Source organism: Mizuhopecten yessoensis, unplaced genomic scaffold (genome assembly GCF_002113885.1).
Source record: "Mizuhopecten yessoensis strain PY_sf001 unplaced genomic scaffold, ASM211388v2 scaffold11133, whole genome shotgun sequence".
NCBI classification, from domain to species: Eukaryota; Metazoa; Mollusca; class Bivalvia; order Pectinida; family Pectinidae; genus Mizuhopecten; species Mizuhopecten yessoensis.
The window spans coordinates 2,203,298-2,230,098 of NW_018408896.1; the positions used below are offsets into that span (position 1 = coordinate 2,203,298).

Sequence of the window (26,801 nt, forward strand, 5' to 3'; positions counted from 1 at the left end):
ATGTTTGGTAGTACCCGTGAGGGGACATCATACAGGATGTTTGGTAGTACCCGTGAGGGGACATCATACAGGATGTTTGGTAGTACCCGTGAGGGGACATCATACAGGATGTTTGGTAGTACCCGTGAGGGGACATCATACAGGATGTTTGGTAGTACCCGTGAGGGGACATCATACAGGATGTTTGGTAGTACCCGTGAGGGGACATCATACAGGATGTTTGGTAGTACCGGTGAGGGGACATCGTACAGGATGTTTGGTAGTACCCGTGAGGGGACATCATACAGGATGTTTGGTAGTACCAGTGAGGGGACATCATACAGGATGTTTGGTAGTACCCGCGAGGGGACAAATAAGATGAGTATTTAGGACTTACCTGTATGTGGGGCTGTACAACACTCTCCACCTTACACTGGAGGGAAGCTGTCTCCCCGTACTCCACAGTAGTGTTCAGGGGGTGGGGCTTCAGGAGTACTGGCTTCTCATTAAATTTTTCTGTAAAAACAAAGTAGTCACATTATATTAAAATACTGTCAAAGACAAAAACAATTTCATTTTTTTTTTCTAATTAAAAACCGTAAAACTTTTTACTAGAATTTAAATTATGTATTAAAAAGATCACATCCTTCCTAATTCTCCGTGTAATTTTATGTACAACCACTGCATGTAAAAATTTGCCAAAATATAGTAAAAGTCACCTTGATCTATGATTATGGGTAATATTTCTTCAACCTTTGACCTATACGTATAGCTCATCTTTCTATATGATCTTTGACCTCTGAGTATGGGTCTTTTTCTGAAACTTTTGACCTATGAGTATGCGTTTTTTCTATAACCTTTAATATTTGACCTATGAGTATGGGTAATCATTCTATGACTTTGACCTTTGAGCATGTGTCTTTTTCTATAACCTTTGACCTATGCATATGGGTCAACTTTCTATGACCTTTACTAATGACTTACTGATGACCTCCAGGGAGTAATTGTAGGTGATCGACCCCTGTCTGTTGTTGACAACACACGAGTATCTGCCACTGTCACTCTCCGTCAGTTCCGTTATCTTCAGCGTCCAAGATGGCCGCTTGGAATTGTCATCCTCAGTGGAGATGCTGTTGCCGTCCTTCAGCCATGACACTTGAGGTCGTGGGTTACCAACAGCCTTACAGACAAACCTGACAGAACTGCCAACAGGCCTCTGGTAATCTCGCTTCTTCATTTTCTCTGGCTGGATAAATCTCGGCTTTGCTGCAATATTTGTTAAGTAGATAAATTAGATATCTTCTCAAAATAACAAGTCTGTGAGCCCTCGGCTATATAGCGGTGTCACTTACTCGCTATCTTTTTATTGTTTCATTAAGAACATGGCAACACTGTAGGCAATTCCAATTTTCCAGCACTTATTCCAGTGCAAATTAAATTTAGAAAATGATGCAGTCCGTGAACAAATTATCAAAGCTCCTGATGAAAATTCCATTCCGGAACTCAAACATATTGTTTCAGTAGATGTTATCAGAATATTTCAGTGATAACATATATTTGTGTAAGGATCAGAAATCTTTGTGTGAGGTATATTAAATACCTAGCATCATTGTTCAGCTAATTGATATCACAGCAAGACCTAAACTTAAAAAGAAGACAACTTATTGCGCACCACACATATCCCTTTTTTTTTTACTTACACCATTCTTTAGAGAGGTCCTCCTCGGGAGTTTGTGGGTAGAGATTGTTATCCTGTTTCACCATACCAGTCTCTTCATCTGCAAAAATAATAGAAATTCTCTTTAATATACAAATTTAACAAATGCTGTTTACACGATGTAAATTGGTATAAATATTGTAGTTCATCAAGTTTAAATGCCCTCCTCCTCACCTTTGTTCACCTCTGTATTTACACTCCCAACATTTCTGTTAACATTTCTTCCTGCTCTTTTTCACCCTTGCCTTGCTAATCTGAACATTAATTTTAACAACCATTTACTGACTTAAAACACATTGTCTCAAATATCCTCGTTCTCACCATTCTACAGAAAACGGAAATAGCTCCCTGCCCAGAACAGCATTTATAACATTACTTTAGATTGAGTTTTACCGTAGTAAATTTACTTCCCAGTATGACATGGGACCATTTGGCCTAATGTTTAGTTTTGTTGCTGGTGGACTCCGTAATGCAGCAATCAAGCAGCCTCATACCTGGGGAGATCAGGGGCGACACATGTGTACCCATCATGCCTTATCACCACCCAAGCACCCTGTATCAACAGTCCTCCGACTGTCAGCCATTTTGTTTATCTCAGTTCCCAGGGAACAGTGATAATGGGCGAGTATTTTTTATCTGTTTCCTGGGGTGGGGCTGAATTCTAATATCATATAAAATATACCACGTGGCCCTTCAGTGTTTCACAACGCTCTCTTGGGTAAACTTTTAGAGTGCATTTTTTTCATATATTCCAACACAAACATTTATTCTGCTTTGCATTATAAAGACACATCAAAAGTCTCTGTACAATACAGGGACTGTCCCTGTGATTGTAAACATTTTGATGTTTATTCCTGTTAAACCGATTCACTGCATTTCACAACTTCTGTTTCTTGTACTCTCGAAACAACATGCACATCGTTTGGCATTTAATGCTATCTGAAAATCTGGGACAAATTTTCTCTCACTACATATTCTCTGCAGTGTTTTTGCATGCCTGTTTTTACTACGGCATTAATGCTTGATTATAATGCCGTTGTCTAGCCAAAAACATTGCTCCGATGTATATTTCGTTTTTGTTTTGCAAGAAACATTGTACAGTTTTATTTCTTGTAACTTTAAACAATATTCTCGAACTCTGACATTAGTGAATAATAAAACGCAAGATATTTATGAAATTTTGTGTTTTTCAAAAGTAAACACATCTATGTCTGATAAGATTTGACTGTGTTGCTCTGGATACCAAAATCACCACAGCAACAACATACCAGAATGTCTTATTTCCATAGAATTAAAACGACTGAAGACTTTGAAGGTTTCAACGACAATCTGCCGTCATTCATACAGATAATCATTTTCTACAAGTTTCTGGCAACCAGAAAAACCAACTGTCAAAAGTTTCAAGGGAATGCATGGTACTTAGTAGTCCCTTCCTCCTACTGAACTTATAATTTGAAAACATGGCATTATTTGGACAAGACAGACCCCATGAAACATTTTTTACTCAATTTAAATAATGATTGGTCAAACAATGTATGATATACCAACACTGAGACCGGTTTTTGTGAGATCAGGACTGGGATAGAAGTGACAGTGTTGCATGGTCTAGGATGGTACTGACAGGGAGGGAGATGGGTGTGTATGTTTACAAAACGTCACCTGTATCATGTCATTCAGGTCATGGATTTCATCGTTCTGTGGAAATTCACGGTGTTGATGTCCATTACAAATATGCAAACACCTCTCGTGGACCATATAAAGTTTCCCCATTATCTAATATATGCATCAAACGCTCTGCACGCTTGATTAAATTGGCTCATAACTCCGCCAATTTACGTAATTTTTATGACACAACCTGCAAAGCTTATCAGCTTCCACGAATTACCATACAAAACTAACCCATTATATGAATATTAATAATTCTATCACAAAAGTTATCAAGATTTATACGTCGTTCGCTGGAGGGCATCGTTTGGATTGCCCGATTCCTCCATGATGCTGTGAACCTGATTATATTAGGTAATATGCATATTTGTGCGTGAGGTTCTTATGTTTCTTTTTATGAACATTTGCGTGATGCCCTAATATCTCATTTCATAAAATAATAATATAGGTGCAGCATATTCTGTGACCAGATGGCAGTAGATTCAGATTTTAAATTAAATCTTCGCGGTACAGATGTGGATTACCCAAGGGAATTGAATGAGGAACCATACATTTTAAACATTTTGTATTTACTGTTAATTACATCGCTAATAGTCGTGAGTGTGGGCTCCCAGTCATTTTTACTCAAGTCCCTGCTGAATAACTTTCTCACCATGGTGCCATGTTGCAATGTGAAAATTCCAAATAAAAACGCAATTATCTTCCATTTTCATTTAGTTATTATGAAATCACGCCGTCTTTAAAACCCTAGGACAACATACACACATCTATGGCATCGCACCATTCACAGAGAGAGACTGCTAAGCATACAGCCCATTTTTACAAGCTTTGTATCAAAACCAAAATCAGGGGAGATAATTCATGTCTATCCCAGTTCGAAGCACCTACATATGTTTTCATAGCAACATTTCTGTTTGAAATCTAACAGTTGTTGGTGACAAAACATCAATACAAAATTACTGATGTTTTCTTTCTTTCAGTAGAATCCATTCTTGATTGAATTTCACACCTGTTTATTGAAAAGGTGACAAAATTCAATATTGTGATGTAGAAATCAGAATAAATATTTTAAATGTGAAAATCAGAGTAGATACATTAAGTGGAAATAGAAATGTGTTATAAAACTTGTGTATTGTAGCCGTTACTTAGTGTTATATAGCTTTAGTTTCGTAGCCGTTACTTAGTGCCTAAATCTTTTCTATTGCCTTGGCTACTTAAATTCCCCTCTCGTTGTACGCCAACTGACAACCACAATTTTCTGTACGACAGATTATCAGGATGGATATGACAGAACACGGCTGTTAAAACCGTTTTAAATGTTTCAACCATTACAATTGATGTTTAGATCAAGATCAAGATATGGCTCCAATATAATACAGCAACAAAATCATTTCATGTTTCAATTTATTTATTGATTTTTTGCAGGATTGATTACTGAGGCTAATGTTATCCCAGATTTCCATGGTAAGGGCTACACACCTCCATCGATTCGACTTATTTATTCTGTGCAGGGTTATTATCACGGAATGATAAATAATTACATATAAACACCATTTCCCGTCTATTTTATCACAAGGCTGACTAGCATTCAATAGAGTGGCCAGATTTATCGCCATGAAAGATGCGATTTCTAGCATTTAAAGGCAAAGCAGTGTAAAAAAGATCCAGCCAGCACTGTGAGTATGGTCAATGCTGAATAGAAGGTTTATGATTTCTCGATAAGGAAGCTGTATGTCAAAATAACACCTCTGTGTTTATGTATAGCCTGAATCCTTTGATCTGGCCTTTCTATAATGATATCTGTCTAATCTGACAAAATATTAATTTATCTTTCTATTCTGACAGATTTTTACCAGATTTTTACCTGTCTTACCTGACAAGATAGTTACCTGTCTAACCTGGACAAATCCTTACCTGTCTACTTGTCTATCCTGGAAAGATCCTTACCTGTCTTATCTGATGAGATATCTACATGTCTAACCTGGATTTACAGTACTCGTCTATCCTGGACAATTTCTTACCTGTCTAATCTGACAAAATATATACCTGTCTAACCCAAACATCTGTTTAAACTGGACATATGATGCCTCTCTATATTAGACAGATCCTAACAGTTGTTAGCCACCACCTGTATAACTGGTCACACCTGTCCTCTGTGTAGTGTATGTACCAAGACTTGCTATATTAAATGACTCCACAGGAAATCAGAGCCTACTTGCTGTTAGATATTTTTACAGGTGTTATTTTGTAAGGCACACCTGTAAACACGTAGTCGGTACTATCTTCTAAGCCTGTCTTCCCTATCTGCCCAGTCACACTCCCCTATCTTTAACCTAAGAGGAATTCCTGTAGGAATAAATTAGTTTGTGTAATATTTACAAAGACATTGTTTCAAAACAGATCACTTCAATGTCTTCCCAGCCCTATGGACCCCCATCTCAAGAACATATACCCTTATTTCCCCCTACCCAATAATCATCATAATATTATGCTTCCTCCTCCTGTTTGAACAACCCCTCCCCAGTCTACCTGTCTAAATCCCCACTCCCTATCTGTCTAAATCCCCACTCCCTACCTGTCCAAATCCCCACTCCCTACCTGTCTAAATCCCCACTTCCTACCTGTCTAAATCCCCACTCCCTACCTGTCTAAATCCCTACTCCCTACCTGTCTAGAACTCCACACCCATCTCAACAACCCTAACATCCCTAGCTTGTCTTCCCTTCCCCTACTTGTCTCCCCATGCTGTACCTTTGAATTCCCATACACACACCTGTCTATCCACACCTTACCTGTGTCAGTAACCCACCCACATCCCCCCTACCATCTCCAAAGATACCCTACACCAGACATACTAAATCAAATGTATTTCTAGGGATATCATTGGACATGGACCCGGATATTCTATCCCTTACAATCAATCCACTAGACCTATACATTCTACCCTATACCTAGACATGTTTGTCCCTAAATCATAGGAAATTCACCCAAAATATTTGTGTCATGTTGAAATAAAATACCCCAGAAACTTCACGGAGACTGGTCTTTTCTCAGTTTAACTGTATCATGTATTGCGATTTTGTCTGACAACTCCCTATTCCTCAGCACTGACAATAATGTTTCTGATTCTGATACTGATTTGTCATGTTAGCTGATATTAACAAAACTGTTCTGGCCGACAAAGGGCCTGTGTCGGATTACTACTTTACAATTCTAATTAGTGTATTTGCTGTAATCTATCTTACATGCATGTGTGCCATTTAGACCAAGATTTCCCTCTTTACAAAGCCTTGTAATGTGATTAATTATCGTCTATTTCCAGCCAGTAGTAATGTAAGCTACCTAGCAGGGTTTTAAATCTAATTTGTCCCCGTTTGTGCATTTTTTGTCTGTTACTGGTTTAATGTGTTGAAAGTCAAGTAGTAGGGTGAAAATTAAAAGGCAATTGTTGTACTCTTAAAATAAAACTCTCTTAAAAATAGTTTATTTATTGTAAAAAAGACAACCAATTAGTATAATACCTGGTTTGAATATTACAAAAAAAAACAGTTAAATTTAATTAACAAAAGATATATGTAAATTTGATTAAACTAAAATCAATCTTTTTATTTTAAAGGCATTGAGACAAGCATTGACTGATGTAGGACCAAACAAGACTTAATAATAAACTTTGTGTGTGCCTGTTTATATTTTACATGTACGTAATTATGCAACACAGAAAAAAAACCCACAAAGAATGGATAGTACAAAATATTCGGTGGAGTGTATATATGGTAGCCAGCTGTATTTACGCTGTAATACTAGACCTACCACAAGATCAGGTATTTTATGTGAAAATTATGCAACTAACCATCAGCTGTAGCTCTCTATTCACAAAGTCATCGGCAATCATTTTTGACACGCTGAATTTATTTTCAGTGAATTATGGGATTGTTCTGATTATCTGCAGTATTTTACCTCCTAACTAATTTTCACCTGTCTAACGATTAAACGTTCCAAGAGTGCTACTGTTGACCCGAAATTTAGCCGTTGACGACCATCATTTACGACAGAGACAGATCCTTCTCGCTGACAGAGGGCTAGAGATATTTAGAAGTATTACAGTCGCCACACAAAAAGGGACAAAAATCTTATCATACAGAATATCTATTTGCTATTAGACTCCCTTATGGTCATTTGCACATGGATTTTTTAAGAGCACAAAGAGAGCAGGGGTAACATCATACGATTTGTGTGGCAGGGTGTATCTCTCCGATACCCATCTCTACGTATACCAAACACGGCCTGAAATACGATACACACAATCCTTACATCCAAATCGTCTCATGAAATATTCAAAACCATGAAATCTTTTAAAGCGATTGCTAATTTATAGGCTTGAGTTTCGTGAAAGTTCTGGTTTAATGTATCAGCTTTTCTTGCTATTGAAAATTAGATTTTATGGGTCAGCGTATATCTAAAAAGTCCATAGGAACCTCTTTAGTTTTCTTCCCTTGATAAATCGGCTACTTACAAAGCACTTTTTTTAGTCCTTTGACGGTAGTCAACAAACTGTTTACAAATCTAGTAACACCTAGGCCAGGTGACGGTTGTCTCATATTCATTGTTTAACTTTTATTTCTTTTTCAAAACCGTATCATATTTACTGAATAATATGTCAAAGAGAAAAATAACTTACACGAATATTTAGATTTCACACATGAGAGATGTAAACTAGTTCCATCTAATGGTGAGAGAATTCGTGTCTATTGCTAAATTTCAAATTAATTTGTTAAGATAGTGAATTATAAAGGTTTGTGAAGGACATAGAAAGAGTTTTCTACATGTAAAGTGAGGTAAATTTTATACATCTTTAAAGAAGATATCCATGTAGATAAAGCTCTAAGTTTCACAAACTTGTAACATATTTCTCCACCACCTAACATATCGCCGCTAAAAGGTGATTCAACCACATCACGCAGGTAAAAAAACATGCGGAAAAGGTGCAAAGTTGTCAACATGAATATATGCGATACATGTATGCAATATTTATCCTTTGATAAAACGACAAGTAATCAATTACCCCGAGGCGTAATTTAATCGTCAGAATACGACAACAGACACTCAAGTCAGCTCAACATCGCTGACTTTCTTCAACTTTTTCTACTACAGACAAAAATCCTCTGATAAAATATTTGATATTTTTTATAAAAAAATAAGCGAGGCAGTGAGGCATGACGAAAAGCATATTTTTCAATAGGATTTTCTGGAAAAGAATCGGAGAGGAATCAGCAATGAATGATGACGTGTTAGTTTAGGTGAAATCCTCACGTTACCATCTGTTGGGGAAATCTCTCAGGGACAGAAGGCATTAAAACACATAATTTACTGATAAGGATATAAATACTTTCAATTTAGCATCAATTTTATCAATACCGTGTAAATTTCATTGTCAAATCAGCAATCTATGAAATTTTATAGGGAAATGAAAATGGTAAATTATAGGAGAGAAAAAAATTGTTGAAAGAGTTGGATCAGTCAGTTACTGAAAACTGAACTCAACCACAGCACTCATCTACACAATACATTGACATTTAGAAAAAATGCCAAATTTCAAGCTGAATATTCATTAATTCGGTTATTAAATGATATTAAATAAATTTAAAAACAAGGACTGGCTGCCCTTATTGTTCCCAAAAATTAATGAAATTATTTATCCAAGGCATATCAGGATTCTCCGGAAGAAAATTATTGAAAACAAATCTGTATTTTTTTTATTTTGAAAACTTATCCTAACTGGATCTAGGATCTGTGCCTGGTCCACAACTCCCGAGGGAGTTCGTACGGAACATGTGTTCTCTATCTGTCCCCGTATCTTAGTCCCATTGGACATTTAGGGGAGGTAGAATCCGGAAACTAGACTGGAGATCCGGGGGACCAACGACCCTATCATTCACATCTCCTCCTGGTTGCTTTCCCGATTTTGGAAGGACCATTCCCGATATCTATGCCAGGCGATCTGTTCGAGGATCCCTAGCCAGTTTTACGGATGGGATCGGATGGAAGCGGGAGACAATTGGACAGTTAGCAGGTCTATACAATGGACAGACGGCTGCTGATACTGGCGAGAGATCGTCAAGGCAACAGAAAAAGCTGTCGCTTATCACAGGCATCATACACCACAGATAACACTGTCCCATCTAACAATTAAATTGATGAGAAATTGGAGAAAAATGAAATTTTTTAATGTTTTCATGAACCCTATGACATGAGTTTTTAAATTCTTCAACCATCTTGGGAATGTAAACATTTGAAGCAGAACATGTTTCTTGCCACTATTAGTCCATGGAGATGTAAATGAATTGTTATGGTTTTAAATGTTTCACTTTAATTACAGCTACAAAATGTGCATCTGTTGGTGTGTTAAATCTGTGTACAATGCGCCTCTATATATGGCTGTGTTAAATCTCTGTACAATGCGCCTCTATATATTGCCGTGTTAGATCTGTGTACAATGCGCCTCTATATATGGCCATGTTAAATCTGTGTACAATGCGCCTCTATATATGGCTTTGTTAAATCTGTGTACAATGCGCCTCTATATATGTCCGTGTTAAATCTCTGTACAATGCGCCTCTATATATGTCTGTGTTAAATCTCTGTACAATGCGCCTCTATATATTGCCGTGTTAGATCTGTGTACAATGCGCCTCTATATATGGCCATGTTAAATCTGTGTACAATGCGCCTCTATATATGACCGTGTTAAATCTCTGTACAATGCGCCTCTATATATTGCCGTGTTAGATCTGTGTACAATGCGCCTCTATATATGGCTGTGTTAAGTCTGTGTACAACGCGCCTCTATATATGGCTGTGTTATATCTGTGTACAACGCGCCTCTATATATGGCCGTGTTAAGTCTGTGTACAACGCGCCTCTATATATGGCCGTGTTAAATCTCTGTATAATGCGCCTCTATATATTGCCGTGTTAAATCTGTGTACAATGCGCCTCTATATATGGCCGTGTTAAGTCTGTGTACAACGCGCCTCTATATATGGCTGTGTTAAATCTGTGTACAACACGCCTCTCTATATGGCCGTGTTAAATCTATGTACAATGACATCTACTGCTGTGTTAAATCTCTTTACAATGACATCTACTGCTGTGTTAAATCTCTGTGCAATGCGCCTCTATATATGGCTGTGTTAAATCTGTGTACTACGCGCCTCTATATATGGCTGTGTTAAATCTGTGTACTACGCGCCTCTATATATGGCTGTGTTAAATCTGTGTACTACGCGCCTCTATATATGGCTGTGTTAAATCTGTGTACAACACGCCTCTATATATGGCCGTGTTAAATCTATGTACAATGCGCCTCTATATATGTCCGTGTTAAATCTCTGTACAATGCGCCTCTATATATTGCCGTGTTAAATCTGTGTACAATGCGCCTCTATATATGGCTTTGTTAAATCTGTGTACAATGCGCCTCTATATATGGCTTTGTTAAATCTGTGTACAATGCGCCTCTATATATGTCCGTGTTAAATCTGTGTACAATGCGCCTCTATATATGGCCATGTTAAATCTGTGTACAATGCGCCTCTATATATGGCCATGTTAAATCTGTGTACAATGCGCCTCTATATATGGCTTTGTTAAATCTGTGTACAATGCGCCTCTATATATGGCTTTGTTAAATCTGTGTACAATGCGCCTCTATATATAGCCGTGTTAAATCTCTGTACAATGACATCTACTGCTGTGTTTAATCTCTGTACAATGACATCTACTGCTGTGTTAAATCTATGTACAATGACATCTACTGCTGTGTTAAATCTCTGTACAATGTGCCTCTCTATATGGCTCTGTTAAATCTGTGTACAACGCGCCTCTATATATGGCTGTGTTATATCTGTGTACAACGCGCCTCTATATATGGCCGTGTTAAATCTATGTAAAATGACATCTACTGCTGTGTTAAGTCTCTGTACAATGACATCTACTGCTGTGTTAAATTTCTGTACAATGACATCTACTGCTGTGTTAAATCTCTTTACAATGACATCTACTGCTGTGTTAAATCTCTGTGCAATGCGCCTCTATATATGGCTGTGTTAAATCTCTGTACAATGACATCTACTGCTATGTTAAATCTCTGTACAATGACATCTACTGCTGTGTTAAATCTCTGTGCAATGACATCTACTGCTGTGTTAAATCTCTGTCGATGACATCTACTGCTGTGTTAAATCTTTGTACAATGATAATGTGTTAATTTATGTAACAGAACAGAATATGGCATGTATTCACGTATTTACTAGAATATCATTCATAGATACGCACTTCCAAAATGTCATAAACACGGTGTAGTTGTAGTGTATAACGTGAACAGGATGTTAGGGTGAGGCTATCTCTACAGAACACATTTCTACTAGTCTCCTGCTACCTGGTAATAACCTTACCTAAACATAAGGTAACAATGCACTGTTGGTGACAAAAAACCTCCACAACATTATAAATATGTCAATGGCATGATGACTAAATAAATAAATTGTTAGAAATTTCACTGTCTTAATGCTAACAGACAGCATTGGGTCAAAGACTGAATTCCCAGCTCGTAACAACTATGAATTATTCATTATGTCCGAGAACAAAAAGATTTTTTTATGATTTAGGTGCGACAGGTCTAACTAATACGACAGTGTGGGTTAATGAATGTCGACGAGATGAACAAAATTATCATTCCCGGTGTGCTGTTTTCCTGTCAAGCATTTGTCCGCTCTGGATTCTTGGGTTCAGCGTTATGTTTTATGACTAATGTTGCTCGCATTTTAATTAACATACACATCTGTGATACATTTCTAGCTATAATCCTTTAAATCCCATAGAAAATCATTGTATATTTTTATTCAGCGTATTTTTGTCACCTACTGTTTTCAGGAACGGAAATATTTAATGAGTTTCCAGGCCACAACTGAACTGTAGAATATGTAGATTTTTAAGATGACGACAACATGTGGTTCGAGTTATCATTTCTATCCCTTCCTTTCCTATTACCTCCCTTCCCTATCCCTCTCCTTATTTACATCCCTTCCATCCACTCCCCTTAATTACTCCCCCCTTTTTTCTCTCGTTGTTTCCCTTGCTGTCTCTCCTTATTTAACTCCCCTCCATGTCTTGTTTACCCAACCCCAAACCCCCTTCACTCTCCTTGTTCACTTGCCCCTCCCCCTTCTTGAATACACCAACTGCATCATAAATGATTTAATTTATTTATGAATAGAAAAATCTCTGCTATTTGTAAAAGATTTTTTTCATTTAGGAAGAAATCAGATATATGACAAACATATTTAGGATTATTATCTATAATTTTCTTGCAATATTCAATATTACCGTAGTGGTTATCTGCATAAATATACCTGAACATCACAAGCATTGCGATTATCATGACAGTTACGACTATCACGACCATTTCGACATCGGGCCACACCCCCTATAAGGACTGTGACATTGTAACGAGGCTGTATGATGCTGTGTCGGTTGCATTATAGAAATATCGGAGTTGTTTATGTGACATTTTGCTATCTTTACTCGATACAGAAATATCAACATCAGAGGCCAATGAACTGAAGCCCGAGGCTAAACAATACAGCATTATGTCATCATTACCATTTCTGTAGACCTCAAAACTTTGTTGGCCTCAAAATGGCAGCAGTAATCAAATAACGTGGATGGTCGTTTATAGAAACTGTGGGCGGTCTATGAACTGTCTATACAAATCTCCAGGCAGTCTATAAAATAAGTACAAATCTCCACAACCATCTACAGAAATAATGGACAGAACTGTTATCCTATCTTTATTTGTAGAAATCGCTTTATAAAGCAACAGTTAGATCATCTGTTATCCATTCCCAGGTACAAAGATGCATTAATACTTTGACTTTTATTTTGTGTTATGCAACATTGTATGCTTCTCAAACCCCCCAGAGCCTATATCTGAACTCGATTTGTAGGAAACTATATGAAAAGTATCAAGAATTATATTTCAGAGCCATAAACCATTATATAGAAACTTTGAAATAGTCCAGATAGTCTTCCTACCGTATATATCAGAATCGTTTTAATACAGAGCTATACATCAACATTCTGAAATATCACAGACTCTATCCTATCTCTATAATAACCCATCAAAACTATCCGCTAAATTCAGGAAAGTTGATAATAAAATTATTGTTCATTATCATACCAGTATATTGCATAAAACTGTTGTGTCTAGTGAAAAACAAAACACGAGAAAAACATCGTGACGGTGAACAAACCTGGAAGCAATTTGGCTTATCACCAGTATACTGCAGACGGACAGTTAAATGGAATTGTTCGGAAGATTTATCATTATTTCTTGTCGTTTCCTGAGGAAATGTGTTCTCAGAAATGAGGACGGTATCCAACTGTTCTATCATAGATTGTTACACAAGCTGACTCAACCTTATGGTAAATATCCCTGAATTCCGATGACCTTGATCTATGGCTGGGGCTAGATGGTACAGTGTGTCATTTTGTTAGATCAACCTTAATAATGGATTCTATGTACATATTTCTACATTTTGTTTTTACATCTTAATTGTATCCAATTTATTTAACTGTGAATAGCATTTACAATTAGGAGTATCTTCATCCCTTGATTTCTTCAGGTGTGAAAAAATATCCATCCAGTTTTATAATCTTGTATAAAGTATTAGTTACCTAATGATAAATTTCTGCTATAAAAGTGAAGTTTTATTAATTAATCACTTTATTCTTCATAAAAATCTTAAAATAATTTTCGAAATAATAAAATAAAGTTTTTGGTTATCAAAATTTACAGACATTTCCCTTCATTGGACAGAGGACAAAAATCTGCAGACATTTGAACATTAACTTTCGGAAATTAGACAGTATAAGAGTTGGATCCACCTGTTTAGTGAGCAGGGCAGATACTCCTCTGTACTTTATCTGCTTAAGAAACCAATTATTTCCGATCTTTTTATCTACCGTTCGTCTGCATCCATTATGTTTTCTACAAATTCATCGGCCATAAAATACAGATAAACATATTTCAGATCTCCAAAAATAAGAAAAAAAAACATCTGCCTATATTTTACAAGCACTATTAAAAATTTAAAGGTAAGAAAACATGGTGATAAATGCATGTTTCAGGAATTTGTGTTATTTCTATGTGGAATGAGAAAACAAAGATTTGGAGGTTATGTTTTTGACCCGCTCCCCTCTGGTTGATTCAGCTCCCCTCTAGTTGATTCGCCCTATAAGTGGGCTCCATCATTATATGATCTGCCTCTTTAAAGATCAATGAACAATTCTGTATGCATGACAGAAATATTTAATGTGATACCTTTACAATAAGGAGAACACCTAAGGATGGCCTGTAACTCTACCCCTATCCACGCCATAGTTTTAATTATCTCAGCCGCGTGGACATGTCCGATCGTGGTTAAGCAGGCGTCAACTGTCGTCTGCATTGTCAAGATGATGTCAAACACATTACCGACTGACCAGAAAATGACCGTAGGTATTCATACACACTAGGAAAGTCCCCACCGCCTCGACCTGAATTTTGACAATCCCGTCCTTGGGACGTAACTGTGTTCTCTAACAGACTGATGGCTACAATTATACACAGGACAGGAATGTTGTTCCAGGACAATGGGCCCCAACAGGCTGACAAAGAGTTTCTCAGACCATGATCACAGGTAGAACTCTAAGGATTAGAATCACCTGCCCTCTACCAGCACTCAATTTTTTTTCACAACATCCAATCCCTCTCAATACATTTCAGCCGTAATATTTTATTATTACTGTTTAATCTCTGTCTAGTTCGTTACCATCTAAGTCACTTTATTTTGTTTCATTTTATTCATAAATATTCATGAGATTACCAGACTTCATTGACCATTTGGTTTCGAACAGAAAAAAGTTCTGAGAACATGTCATGAATAGATCTATTTTACATGTCAACTCACAGTCCAAGTAGAGCAAAATTTTGTCAACTCCAACTTTCAAAAATTGAATCGGTTTCCCGCTAAAAATAATTAAGAATAGATTTTAAATTCTTTTAACTGTATTATGGATTCCTGAGTGATGGTCGTTCAGGACAAAATTGTGTAAAACATTCTCAACAAAACATTTGTATTCCTTTGTTAAGCTTATCAGACTTTTAACAGTTACGCACATCATTTTACATTCATCCAAATTATTTCGAGAAGATTCCGTACATTTGCATGTTAACTGAATGATGTAGTGTTTTATATTATTGCAGTTTCTGTACATTTGCATGTTAACACTGTAGAAACACTGTTTTACAGATAATGGATGTTGCTGCAACTGCTGCTGTTTCGGTTCATTGCTATGACCAGCTCAGGAATCAACATCATGATCAAGATGCTAACAGCATCTGTACCAAGCTTTGTTAGAACTCTGACGAAGCATTCCAGGTAATTCAATCACCCGTCAGTTAGGCAAATGGAGAAACAATCTAATCCAAAAGTTAGGCAAATGAACACACAATCATGCTTAAGTTAGGCAAATTGAGGCATTATAGTTGCCAACCCTGTGAACAAGATATTGGTACAATGTATTATCATCTATTGTGTTAGAGAGCCTGTGGTAATACATGGAGCTACAGACCGATATCCTCTCGAGTGTTTTAACCAAACACTCACCAAAGAGCCCTGTTCTGTTCCTGAAAATGAAATAAATGCTTTTTTCCAGGTGTCAGATTGCATGACATCTTCAGGTGTCAATAAAGGAATGATAGCACCTTAATGTTAGTGCAAACTAATCATGTGTTCTTGTTGACAAATTTCAATATTATGGAATGCTCAAAATATCTCGCTAATGATATTACCACAGCCATTACTCTACCATTATAGCCAATTGTTTCTGTATACTGATTAGTTTTCTTTGCCCAAAGATAAACTATTTTAGAAAACTGTGACAAATACGGTGAAACAATCATGAGACTTGCCTGTAAGTCATAATAACAGCCATCCTATTCTGTGTAATGACAGCTATTAAAGTTCCTAAAAATAATTAAATTTAATGGTGATTTGACTTAGAATAATTGCATGGGTTATCCTTTACCCCTCACTTTCCCCCAAACCCCTTTATTTCTCTGAATCCTTTCATTTCTCCTCCTACTCAAGATCTCTTCCCCTTCACATCTCCCATCAGTAAAATCTGCCATCCTTCCTTCCCGTTGATCACAACCACCCACTGTTAACTACTGCCAGGCTGTTTACCTTTCATTACCAATGTGAAATTGAAAATAAATACAACAAGTAGCAGGACATGTCCTTATCAATGATTGCTACCTCCTCCCCTCCATTGTCAGGAGAGTGTTCCAGGCCCGGGGCAACAAGGTCCATGGTAGGGTGAGGTAACCCAGACCTGTCAACCACCAGCCAATCAGAACACAGGATACCCCCAGGAGAGGGGTAATTAACCAATCAGGATATCTGATACTCCGGAAAACTGGCAGGGATATTAAGCAGATTCAATGGAGAGGAAATTATATAAATATTCTAATATTACTGTGATTCCACTCCTCAGGGAATGTCTCTTTATAACTGTGGTGGAATTGATATAAACTGCTGATGAAAAATGTATGTTTATACAAACAAATATCCCTTGCTATGATAAAAGGTCAAAAGTTCAGTTCAATTTCCACCTTCAGAAATTGTAAGATTTCTGTTAAAAAGACTGATTAATTCTTTTTCAAACTCTATACACCCAGAAAGCAATCCCTATACTGCCTTGGTTCACCTACTACTGTGAAATTTTAGTCAAAAGATCTAATTTTGAAATTATAGATTAACTTTCTTTGTACTTTTCATGCAATTATAAGAATGAAGTACAAATTATTCCATTTCTAAATATTAATTGATTTAATAAAAGGATTTTCAGGCATTATTAATTTCTAAATTTAGAGAATAAAAGAAAAAAAAGGAACAACCTGTAACTTAGCAACGATGAATTAATTTCATTGAAACTTTCTCGGCTAATCTGTGTGTGCTCTTACTAAATGCTTTTCAGCCATTATGTTGAACTGCACGGAAGGATTAAGGAAATGGAATTCTCAGTACTGAATAACGGTTGTAGGATTGCGGGGTGAGTTTGTCAATTTTGTAGATGTGGTATTCTGACATCCTCATTGTATCAGACACAGCACATGTTCATGAACCCTGTGGACACTTCAATAAACTATTGTTCGTAAAGGACTAGAAGTTCATTTAATTCTATTGAGTACCCAATTTCAAAGGAGGGATTACAGGGAAAAGGCCGGGACAACGGGCAAATAAGAGATGTGTTTTTGGCCGTTCTGCATACAGTGTATGATCGGGGCGAGCTTCCACCTCACTGGTAGGTCCGATGTGGCCACAGTAGTAACCAGTAATGAAGGTATTGGAAGTCAACCAACTGTTGCTGGGGAAACTTATTCCTATTTCTATTCAGTTCTGAAGTAGAAATCTTGTTAAGAGGGGATAAGAGTTTTTGAAAGTAATAATAGCCAGTGGAGTGTCATCCAAGTGCTAGTATGGCTTTAACAATTCGATGAGATAGATTGTGACGTCCGCTCACTCGAATACTCCCGCAGCAATCCGAATCAGTTCTGCGTTTGGGATGTATAAGAAGGCACAGGTGTAAGCTGCTTTTGAACAGTCAATTCAAATAGATGTCAAACAAGTCATTCAGACAGAAGAATGGGAAATCAAAACGAAAGAATAAAAACATATTGGATGTAGTTCTCTCAGCAGTACCGAGTGGGATCAATTCAGAAAACGCAAAAATGCACGAAAATTATTATTTTTTACTTTTTCGCTGCGAGGAATCCCCACGGCTCAGTCGTATAGGTATTAACAAGGACAATGGAGTCTTGTTGAATAGAGCTCCTGAGGGGGAGTAATTGCGTTGCATTGATATTGACTATGAACCTGATCCCTCTCCCCGACAGATGGAAAAACAACACAGACTTCCATCACATGGAAGGCTTGTTGTCGCTCAGGCCTGCCTGTATTTACACATCTTCAAAGCAATTCTTCAATTGGAAAATTATCAAATGTACCTGGGATTTCTCATACCATCTCAAATTATACTTCTACTTCTGGGCTCTACGTCGGTTGTGCTGAGCTGGGGAAGGGAAAAGTGATAGGGCAGGGGTTTGGAATGTAGTCATTATACATATTAGTTGGGGGGGGGGGCAGGGGCAGCTACATTTGAGATGAGGGGTATGTTATGTTTGACCTATAGTCAATATACAGGTGAGTTTAGGGGGGAGGAGGGCACCAAAAGCAGGTTGGGGATAAGGAACAGAATGAAATAACTCTACCAGGTCCGTCTTACATCCCTCATATCACAAGGGATGAGGTATTTTATAATTTCATACTTGACTTAAGACAATATAATGGTAAATGCATAATATACCTACTTTCAAATACTTCACAGATAAGTTAAAAAATTACAATTGATATTGATAACTTCTATATCCTTAGTCCTAAGACACAATATATAAAATATATAATATATGAAATATTTAAAATAAATAAATCACACATTAATTTGAGGTAAGAAAATATGAAATGGTGTAGGAATACTGACAGTGTGACACCGAGGTCAGATTTTGGGAATACTCATAGGCAGGGATGGTTTTCTATGTGACCAAACAAAGGGAGGTTATTGTTTGGGGCCACATATAGGGTTTAGAGCTGAAACTATTTTACAAGCTTGCATCAAATGAGAACTTTTATTTTTTTTAAAAACATGAAATTTCATCAATGTTCAAATCAAAAGACTATTTTAACATTTATGACTCTAAAAATTTCATAATTTATTTCTTCAGTAAGAAATGTTATTATACAAATATTAAAATAACACAATAAAGTATATTAAAACATTGTTTTAAAGCTAATCATGCTAGCGGGGAGATAACATCCTCACAAACACCATTCTTTGTCACCACACACTATCCAAACAAATCCAGGCTCACCACCTACCCTAACCACACACCAGATTCCTTATCAACCCTAAAACTTCTCCCTCGACATACGTATACAATGCATTAACACTCTGGCACACATCTTTCCTTGGTTTTTTTAGTTTACATATTTTCAAAGAGTTGAATACCAACCATCACAATATGCATTTACATTCCTTCCAAACAAGTAAACGAATAAAGTTTACAACTTAAAAGTGTTGAGATTATAATTACCCTGGTATGTGAGTATCCACAAACAACTTCATAGTTAAATGTTGACTTTATCTTTAACCATAAACTTTTATCAATACCAGCCCAAAATAAGAACTAGGTACCTATACAATCTGTCTTTCGTGGAAAATTGAATTGGGTCACAGAATTTATTTTACACATTTTTAAGAAAAATCTACTAAAATTATATTCAATTCTTGTCTATAGATCAAAAACACTATGAGTCATTTCAAAAACTTTGTTATATAGAAATTGATGTAAAACTTCAATGTACTGGCAACACTCCGTAATAGAAGATTTTAATGAATACACAAAAACCTTTAACAGCATCTAACATCTTACTTTTCTGATACCAGTTAGCTAATGTTAATTTCAAAACTCTTAAATAAATAACCTCTTTCTACTGAAGGTGTATGTTTATATATATAGTCCCCGAAAGACGGAAAGAAATTCAGGTCAAGGGTCACTCTTATCAGGGAATGTTTGTGTCCAGTCCAGATCACTCGGTCATTTTTGGGTTGACATGAGGTAAATATACAACTAGCCCATTGAAATCCATTTGTAAAGTCTGTGTCAATAGAAACAAGTATAGTGGCTTCTTAAACTGTGACCTACTTAAACCCATCTCTCAAGATTCTTGTTTTCATCAATGAGTATGCAGATAATTTAGTTATGGCAAGTAAAGCACATCAACAGTTTCAAATGTAATGGACAAGTTAGATAATTTAATCATTAGTCTAAGCGAGCAGGTTTTTTTTCTCAAGATACTTGTTTTCATGAATGGAAACCTTTTAAATTAACCTTAGAGAGTGAATTCTCTAACACTCGAAACGGTGTTTACTGTAAAGTCGAAACCCTCCTTCTCTATCAAGATTCATAAATCTCTATGCAATGGGATGTATTTTACATACGAGTGATATCAGCACAAATCTCATCTCATCCCTCCCACACATCTACACCTTTTTTCCGTACAAAATCCACTTGAAGGGTCACAAATTATTCATATAGCACTGCCATTTCGACATTCTGTTGATTTCATCTCATTGCAATAACAGGAGTATTTGTTATCAGCCATTTTTCATAGCTACTTATGGGTGCCTGCAGTTGCAATATACAGATCCCAGGGATAACTCTGACACTTAAAGTGATGAGGTACTTTACTCTCACATCCTTCCTCCTTTCCGAAGAGTTCTAAAGCAAACATGTGAAATATCTGTTTGATTGGTTATTTGGACATTTTTAAGTCAGTGATGACACATTTGAAAGATACATCAGGACATACCGATACCACTCACTAGTCAGATTATATTCCGTCTTTGCGTATTGCAGAGTTATCTTCTCTTGGGAGCAGGTATTGATTGTTACGTCATTGGTTTGTGTGAGAAAATGACGTTGTTTTCTCAAAAATTGATAACGTTACTCTCATAAACAAATGACGTAACAATCAATACCTGCTCCCAAGAGAAGATAACTCTGCAATACGCAAAGACTGAATTACAAGCTCAAAATGAAACATTTTTAAGGGAGATAACTCTGACACAAATCACAGGTTTATAGTATAAAGTAGCATATTACCTTAACGATTCCATGGAAACAATGGATACAGTAACATGAAAGCATCATCACTCTTCATCAAAGTTTTATAAACTTTTTGAATATTAAACTATATTTCAATTCCTTTCACATAGACAATTAATGTTTATTTAGGACTTATTTCATCTGACAAATTATCTAATATAATGAATTATTAAAACATTTGATCCGCTTTAAATATTAAAGGCTTTCTCAAATAGAATGTATGAATGAGTTTAATATGAATGAGTTAATATCTCATTTAGAAAAGTAATAAATTCCTGGCTTGAACGCATTTAGATTGATAAAAACAATAAAAATGTAATGGCTGAATGATAAATTAAATTTTCAGTGTAATAACTTGTGGAGAAGCTTAAACTATCGTGTCAATATATGCTACATAATCTACCAAGAAGGATAAACAGGGGCTTAGAATATTTACATATATCTCAGACAAATTTTGAAATAAAGCAGAATGTTTGTACAAGTTGTAACAATTAGTCAGAGCTCTGACAGGGTTAACAAGATATCTGACCTTTGTCAAATCACATAATTACCCTGCTGGAGATTTGATTGGTTGCTAGTGATGTCTGTCACCATGGGTAGCCCTGACAATGAGTTTCTGTTTAGTTTTTTGTCAAAGAGATGACAAGTTGGAACTGTATATTTTGTTTTACATGAAGCAGATGGCGGCTGATAACATGTCATGGCTGATGTGAGTCTGAACCAGACACGATACTTGTAAGTCCGGCCTGATACTGATACTCAACTCAAACCTGTTACTTCCAACTCCATTGCAACTAAATAATTTTCAAGCATCAAAGTTTGTAACACTTTTAAACCTGATAATAAAGATAAGGATAACTGAGAATCGTAGTCTGTTGCTTCGTGATAAACTATCTATATTCTAGATTTCTATGTTCATCCTAAACAAAATATCCTGATCCCTCCCATTCCCTAAACATGTACTTTTAAGAAAAACATCTTTGGGAAAATATCTAGAGCAGTCTTAAAACCTGCTGGAAGGACACCCAACAAACCTTTAGTCCAAACAACATGGCACATGGGCTCCATTGACAGCCGAAGATAAGGTATCACAGTGGAAATCTACAGTAATTAATTCTTGAACCTTGAATGTGGCATTTTTTCACTCCTCGACTTTAAAATAACCGTGTCTGACATTAATGTTGCTTCTGGTGTAGAGTTGTATGTGACCCTCGATAAGATTGTCTCCCTTTAATGCCAATTAAAAGCCCCTTCCCAGTTCTTAATTGACCCTTAAAACCAGTGATCCTTTCACCCCATAAAGATGTCCCTTTCCAATCAGGGTCATTCACCCTTCTTCCTCTTATAATTGACCTCAAAATAAGGTAAACAACATCACTCCAACTCCTGTTTCACGACTTGTGTTCATGTTGGCCATCACTTTCCCAGCGGACAATCCAGTTCTGATCCTTCAGAGTGGACTCCCCTGCTGTACAGCCTAATGGCAGTATGCTCTCTCCCCCACATCAACATTAGTAGCCAATAAAATACAGTGAAATCCCACTAATTAGCAGTAACTTTGGACTCCAGCCCCAAAAGGATCCCTCAATTAATGTTGACTATTTTGTACAGTAAATTATAATGATACTGGTCCTAACATTTATATTAGCAGCCCTTACCACCCACTACATGGCCCCTAAGTAATGTCTCCCTTCCCCAACAATTACCCTTTTACAAAAAATAACCCCTGCCCAGCCCTGTAATGACCCCTAAAGTTATAAAGCCTGGCGTTTGCTCCCTCCCTTCCCTATACTGTGCTGAAGTCCTACACAGCCGAGGAGCTGGCAAAGAAGCCATAAATTACACATTAACAGACTAGGCATGCCACATAAAATTGTCACAGGCCTACCCCCACCCTTCAGGACTATTACGGGTCAGTTCAGGTGAAATTATATGCATCGAAGGTCCACCAGCTTATCTCCTTGTATTTTATTACCTGAAATCGGTCTACAGTGGACTTGTTACTTGTTAAAGATAATCTGTTTTATAGCTTGTTTCCTTGCCATAAACTACTTCCCTGGAGAATGACAAGTTCTGTAACTCCCCATCTTCCTGCAATGGGGCACTAATACACCGTGCAGTACTGTTTTAATGATCCTGAACCTGTTAATTTAAATTCAATTTCCAGAAATTTATCTTCTAAATAGAAATGAAATGGGAGGTATTATCCGAATTTCTTTACACTTGACTGTGTTTTATGTCTCTTACACACACCTTCAACTCGCAAATGATCACACGCTCACACAGTAGTCGTGACTTACGACTCCCGTTTCGACAATTTACCAGGTATTTTTGTAACACACATGTTAACAAGGATAGCATATGACTACGACATACAGGTTTGTGGGCTAAATGTATCACCACCTCGCCCAGCTGCACTAAATGGCTGCTCTGCGGCACAGATGCCTCATCCCAACAATCCATCATTCCGTCAAAATGGCTGAATGTTGTCATGGTTATTGCTCAACTGTAGCCATTTTGTTTAACACTTCAAACTTCTAATTGGTCCCTTGTTACACACTATTTTGCAAACGCTAAACATCTTAAATATACAAACACAATACATTTTTGAACAATCAAAAGTTGGGTGGGATTCGATTCACAAATTACGCATAATATATAAAATGTACCGTAGATGTCTATAAAATATGGCATAAATGGATAATCACAACTGTGTCAACCAACCCGCTACCCTCCTTGTAAATGTCATCTGGTGGAAATATATTTTTCATTTTTTTTCACACATCTCCATTTTTTTCAGAAATCTAGGATTCTAAATCTACTATTTTCACAAAAGAAATAAAAGGAAATCGTAACTGCTTTCTAATTTATACAGCAGAAGTTTGAAGAATACCCACAAGAGGTTCTCAGAAGTCTTACGTCATAGTAAATATTCGGCTGACATGTGTTTGTGTAGCCTGTAGATCCTTAGATTGACAAGTGCATGGCATTACATGCCAATCTTTTACCTATAACCTGCATTTCAACCATAGTGTATGCAATAAACGCCCTTTTAAATTAAATTAAATTAGTAACTCGAGTGAAATCATACAATCAATTATCATCATTTGATGCCATCAGCTATTCAATGCTTACACTGACAGGAACTATACCAGTAGCTGGGTAAAGCAGTGTGAGGTATTTATATATTGACAGGGGGCGGGGTGCTTATCACTTGGTATACAGTGTAATATTGATGGAGTCGTCACACGGTAATGATTATGTAGTTTCATTGTAAAGACAGAGGTAAAATGTAAGAACTTCTAAGGATTTACTTATATTGTTAAGGTACCAAATGATCCTGATTATATAGTCCGCACCATACTCTCGCTGAATTGGTACAGATCATTACAATAATATTGACTGTAACGACAGGAATTCTGCTTTCCTTGTAGTGGGAGGAATATTTAAGGGGAATATCGAGGGGAGTGTCGGTCTTCATTAACGATTCAGCATGGTGAGCAAATTAAAAAGCATGCCCCGAATATCTTACATACAGATGGTCTATATCCCAGGTCGTGAATCGATCCACACAGCAACACTATAGAGAAACAGTCAATTATACTGGTCTCGTTTGATTCCCCTACGTCAATACCTTTAGCCTATATGTTGTCAAATCCATGTCAGAAGTCTCCTCTTGGTGGACAGGGCAGTTATGCAAGAATATTCCACTTTGTTTTTAAATATTTTTAATACAGGAAGATTGTGGTACTTACTGACAACGATCACTGTGTAGTTGACATGGATACTGCCGAAGCCATTCACTGCTTTACACATATAGCTTCCACCGTCTTCTAAAATGATATCCCGAATCCTTAGGGAGCCATCCCGCAGGACGTGGTACCTATCCCACAATATATTAATATCCTGTCCGTCCTTCAACCACTGAATCATGGGAGCAGGTTCTCCCTCTACCGGACACTTGATCTTCTTGGTCTGTTTTACCTTGAGACGGTAACGAAGATGGGCTTTTTCTTTTAGCCGCGGTGGACCTGAAAAAATATCAAATCTTACAGTAAGTGACAATAGCATGAAAATTTTAAAAAAATAAAAAAGCAATTAAAAAGAATACGTAAGAAATTCATTTCTATTTATTCAAGGAATATGTTAATGGTTTTTTTTGTTATTTTACTTTGATTAAGCACAGTATGTTCTATGCTGATAATAAGCAACACATTGTACAATGCTAAAGAGCAGTATATTCTGTCTAGATATATTACTATGCTACCGTGTTAACTATTTTTCACTTGATATTGCTAAGATGATTACTACAGGGAAGTCTAAGACACGGATGCTTATCATACGTCATGTGTATCGTATCAATTATTGATGAACTAAGGTTTTATTAGCAATGTTTATTTTATTAACAAGCTTTTATTTCATCCCATGTTCATCACGAATCCTGATGATAGGGAAGTCTGTATAACAACGACACGTGGGCTAACTGAAGACAATCGTGCATTGTTATGAAGCACAATTAATACTACTGTAAACCACTTCTGTCGTAATTTATATTACAGCGTGTAGCTTTAAGACGTTTCACTGTCAGCAGCGAGCACAAGTAAAAACTAACAACAACTTGATGACATTTCCATGTAAAAGACAAATTAAGTGTTTCAAGTTTTTTCTTCCAAATGCGTATAAGAGTGATAACTACTCTGTCAAACCAAAACATACCGACCACAATTCTGGCCAATTTTTTTTGTTCTGGAGTGTTGACGACCGGAGCCAAACATTCTGTCATATAAAATAATAAGATGGTTGATTTATGTAAGTGTCCCTGTTAACTGAGTGACTCAGTGATGGGGCTGGTGAGGAGAGGCGGAGAAGGAGAGCCCAAGTACCTAGAAGTAATGTAGGAGGATCTCCTTAACAACCCCCATACGAACCACTCCACTAAAAACACAATCCAGATTTACACATTTATTTTTCTCATATTTTGTCTTGTTGTTCCGCTCCCTGTATCCGATGTCCGAGCATAAATGTTTCCCCATTCCCCTGTCTCTAACTCAAACAGTCTGTCTGATAGACATGTCTTAATTTATTCCAGGTCCTGTCGTTTCTTGATTTATTTGGTCCCATAAATTAATTAGTCTCAGATGAAATGATTTCTTAATAAATTTCATGTTCAGATTTCAAAATTTGGTATACATCATCATAGGATAAGAAATCTTGCTACATTATTTGTTTCAAATGTTTTTTCAATTTTTAAAATTAAATCTGTTTTATTTTTTTAGGCTAACGTTTTCACCAAACTTACACAATTTTACATGAGAAATGTTCACGTTAACCGAACGTTCATGTTAACCAAACTTAAAATCACAAGTCTAAGAAAGCTTCATTAACCGAAGGACTGGAACAAAATCTCGACATTGAGTCTGGAATTGTAGGAAAAACATTCCAAGTAAGGCATCAGCTACATGAGGAGTTCACATGGAACGAATCTGAAATTCATATTCAAATTATAGTGGAATACCATAAGTTTATACACTACTAATTGATACCATGTGTTGAAAATAAACAAACTCTAATATAAAGACTCTGGGCCTATCATCAGCATCAAGTCTACACAAC

At 36.7% G+C, this 26,801-nt stretch overlaps 1 protein-coding gene across 6 annotated transcripts in view; it reads right to left on the reverse strand.

The window, feature by feature from the left end:
• The window catches only part of LOC110466430 (fibroblast growth factor receptor-like 1), an 82,719-nt gene that overhangs the window by 5,303 nt on the left and 50,615 nt on the right, over nt 1–26,801 (reverse strand). For all 6 annotated transcript variants that reach the window (XM_021522911.1, XM_021522908.1, XM_021522906.1 and 3 more), the window contains 4 exons: nt 24,944–25,219; nt 1,680–1,757; nt 964–1,245; nt 377–495 (listed from right to left, as the gene is read on the reverse strand). In XM_021522911.1, the coding sequence (XP_021378586.1) occupies nt 377–495; nt 964–1,245; nt 1,680–1,757; nt 24,944–25,219 (755 nt within the window). The remainder of the gene's footprint in view (nt 1–376; nt 496–963; nt 1,246–1,679; nt 1,758–24,943; nt 25,220–26,801) is intronic.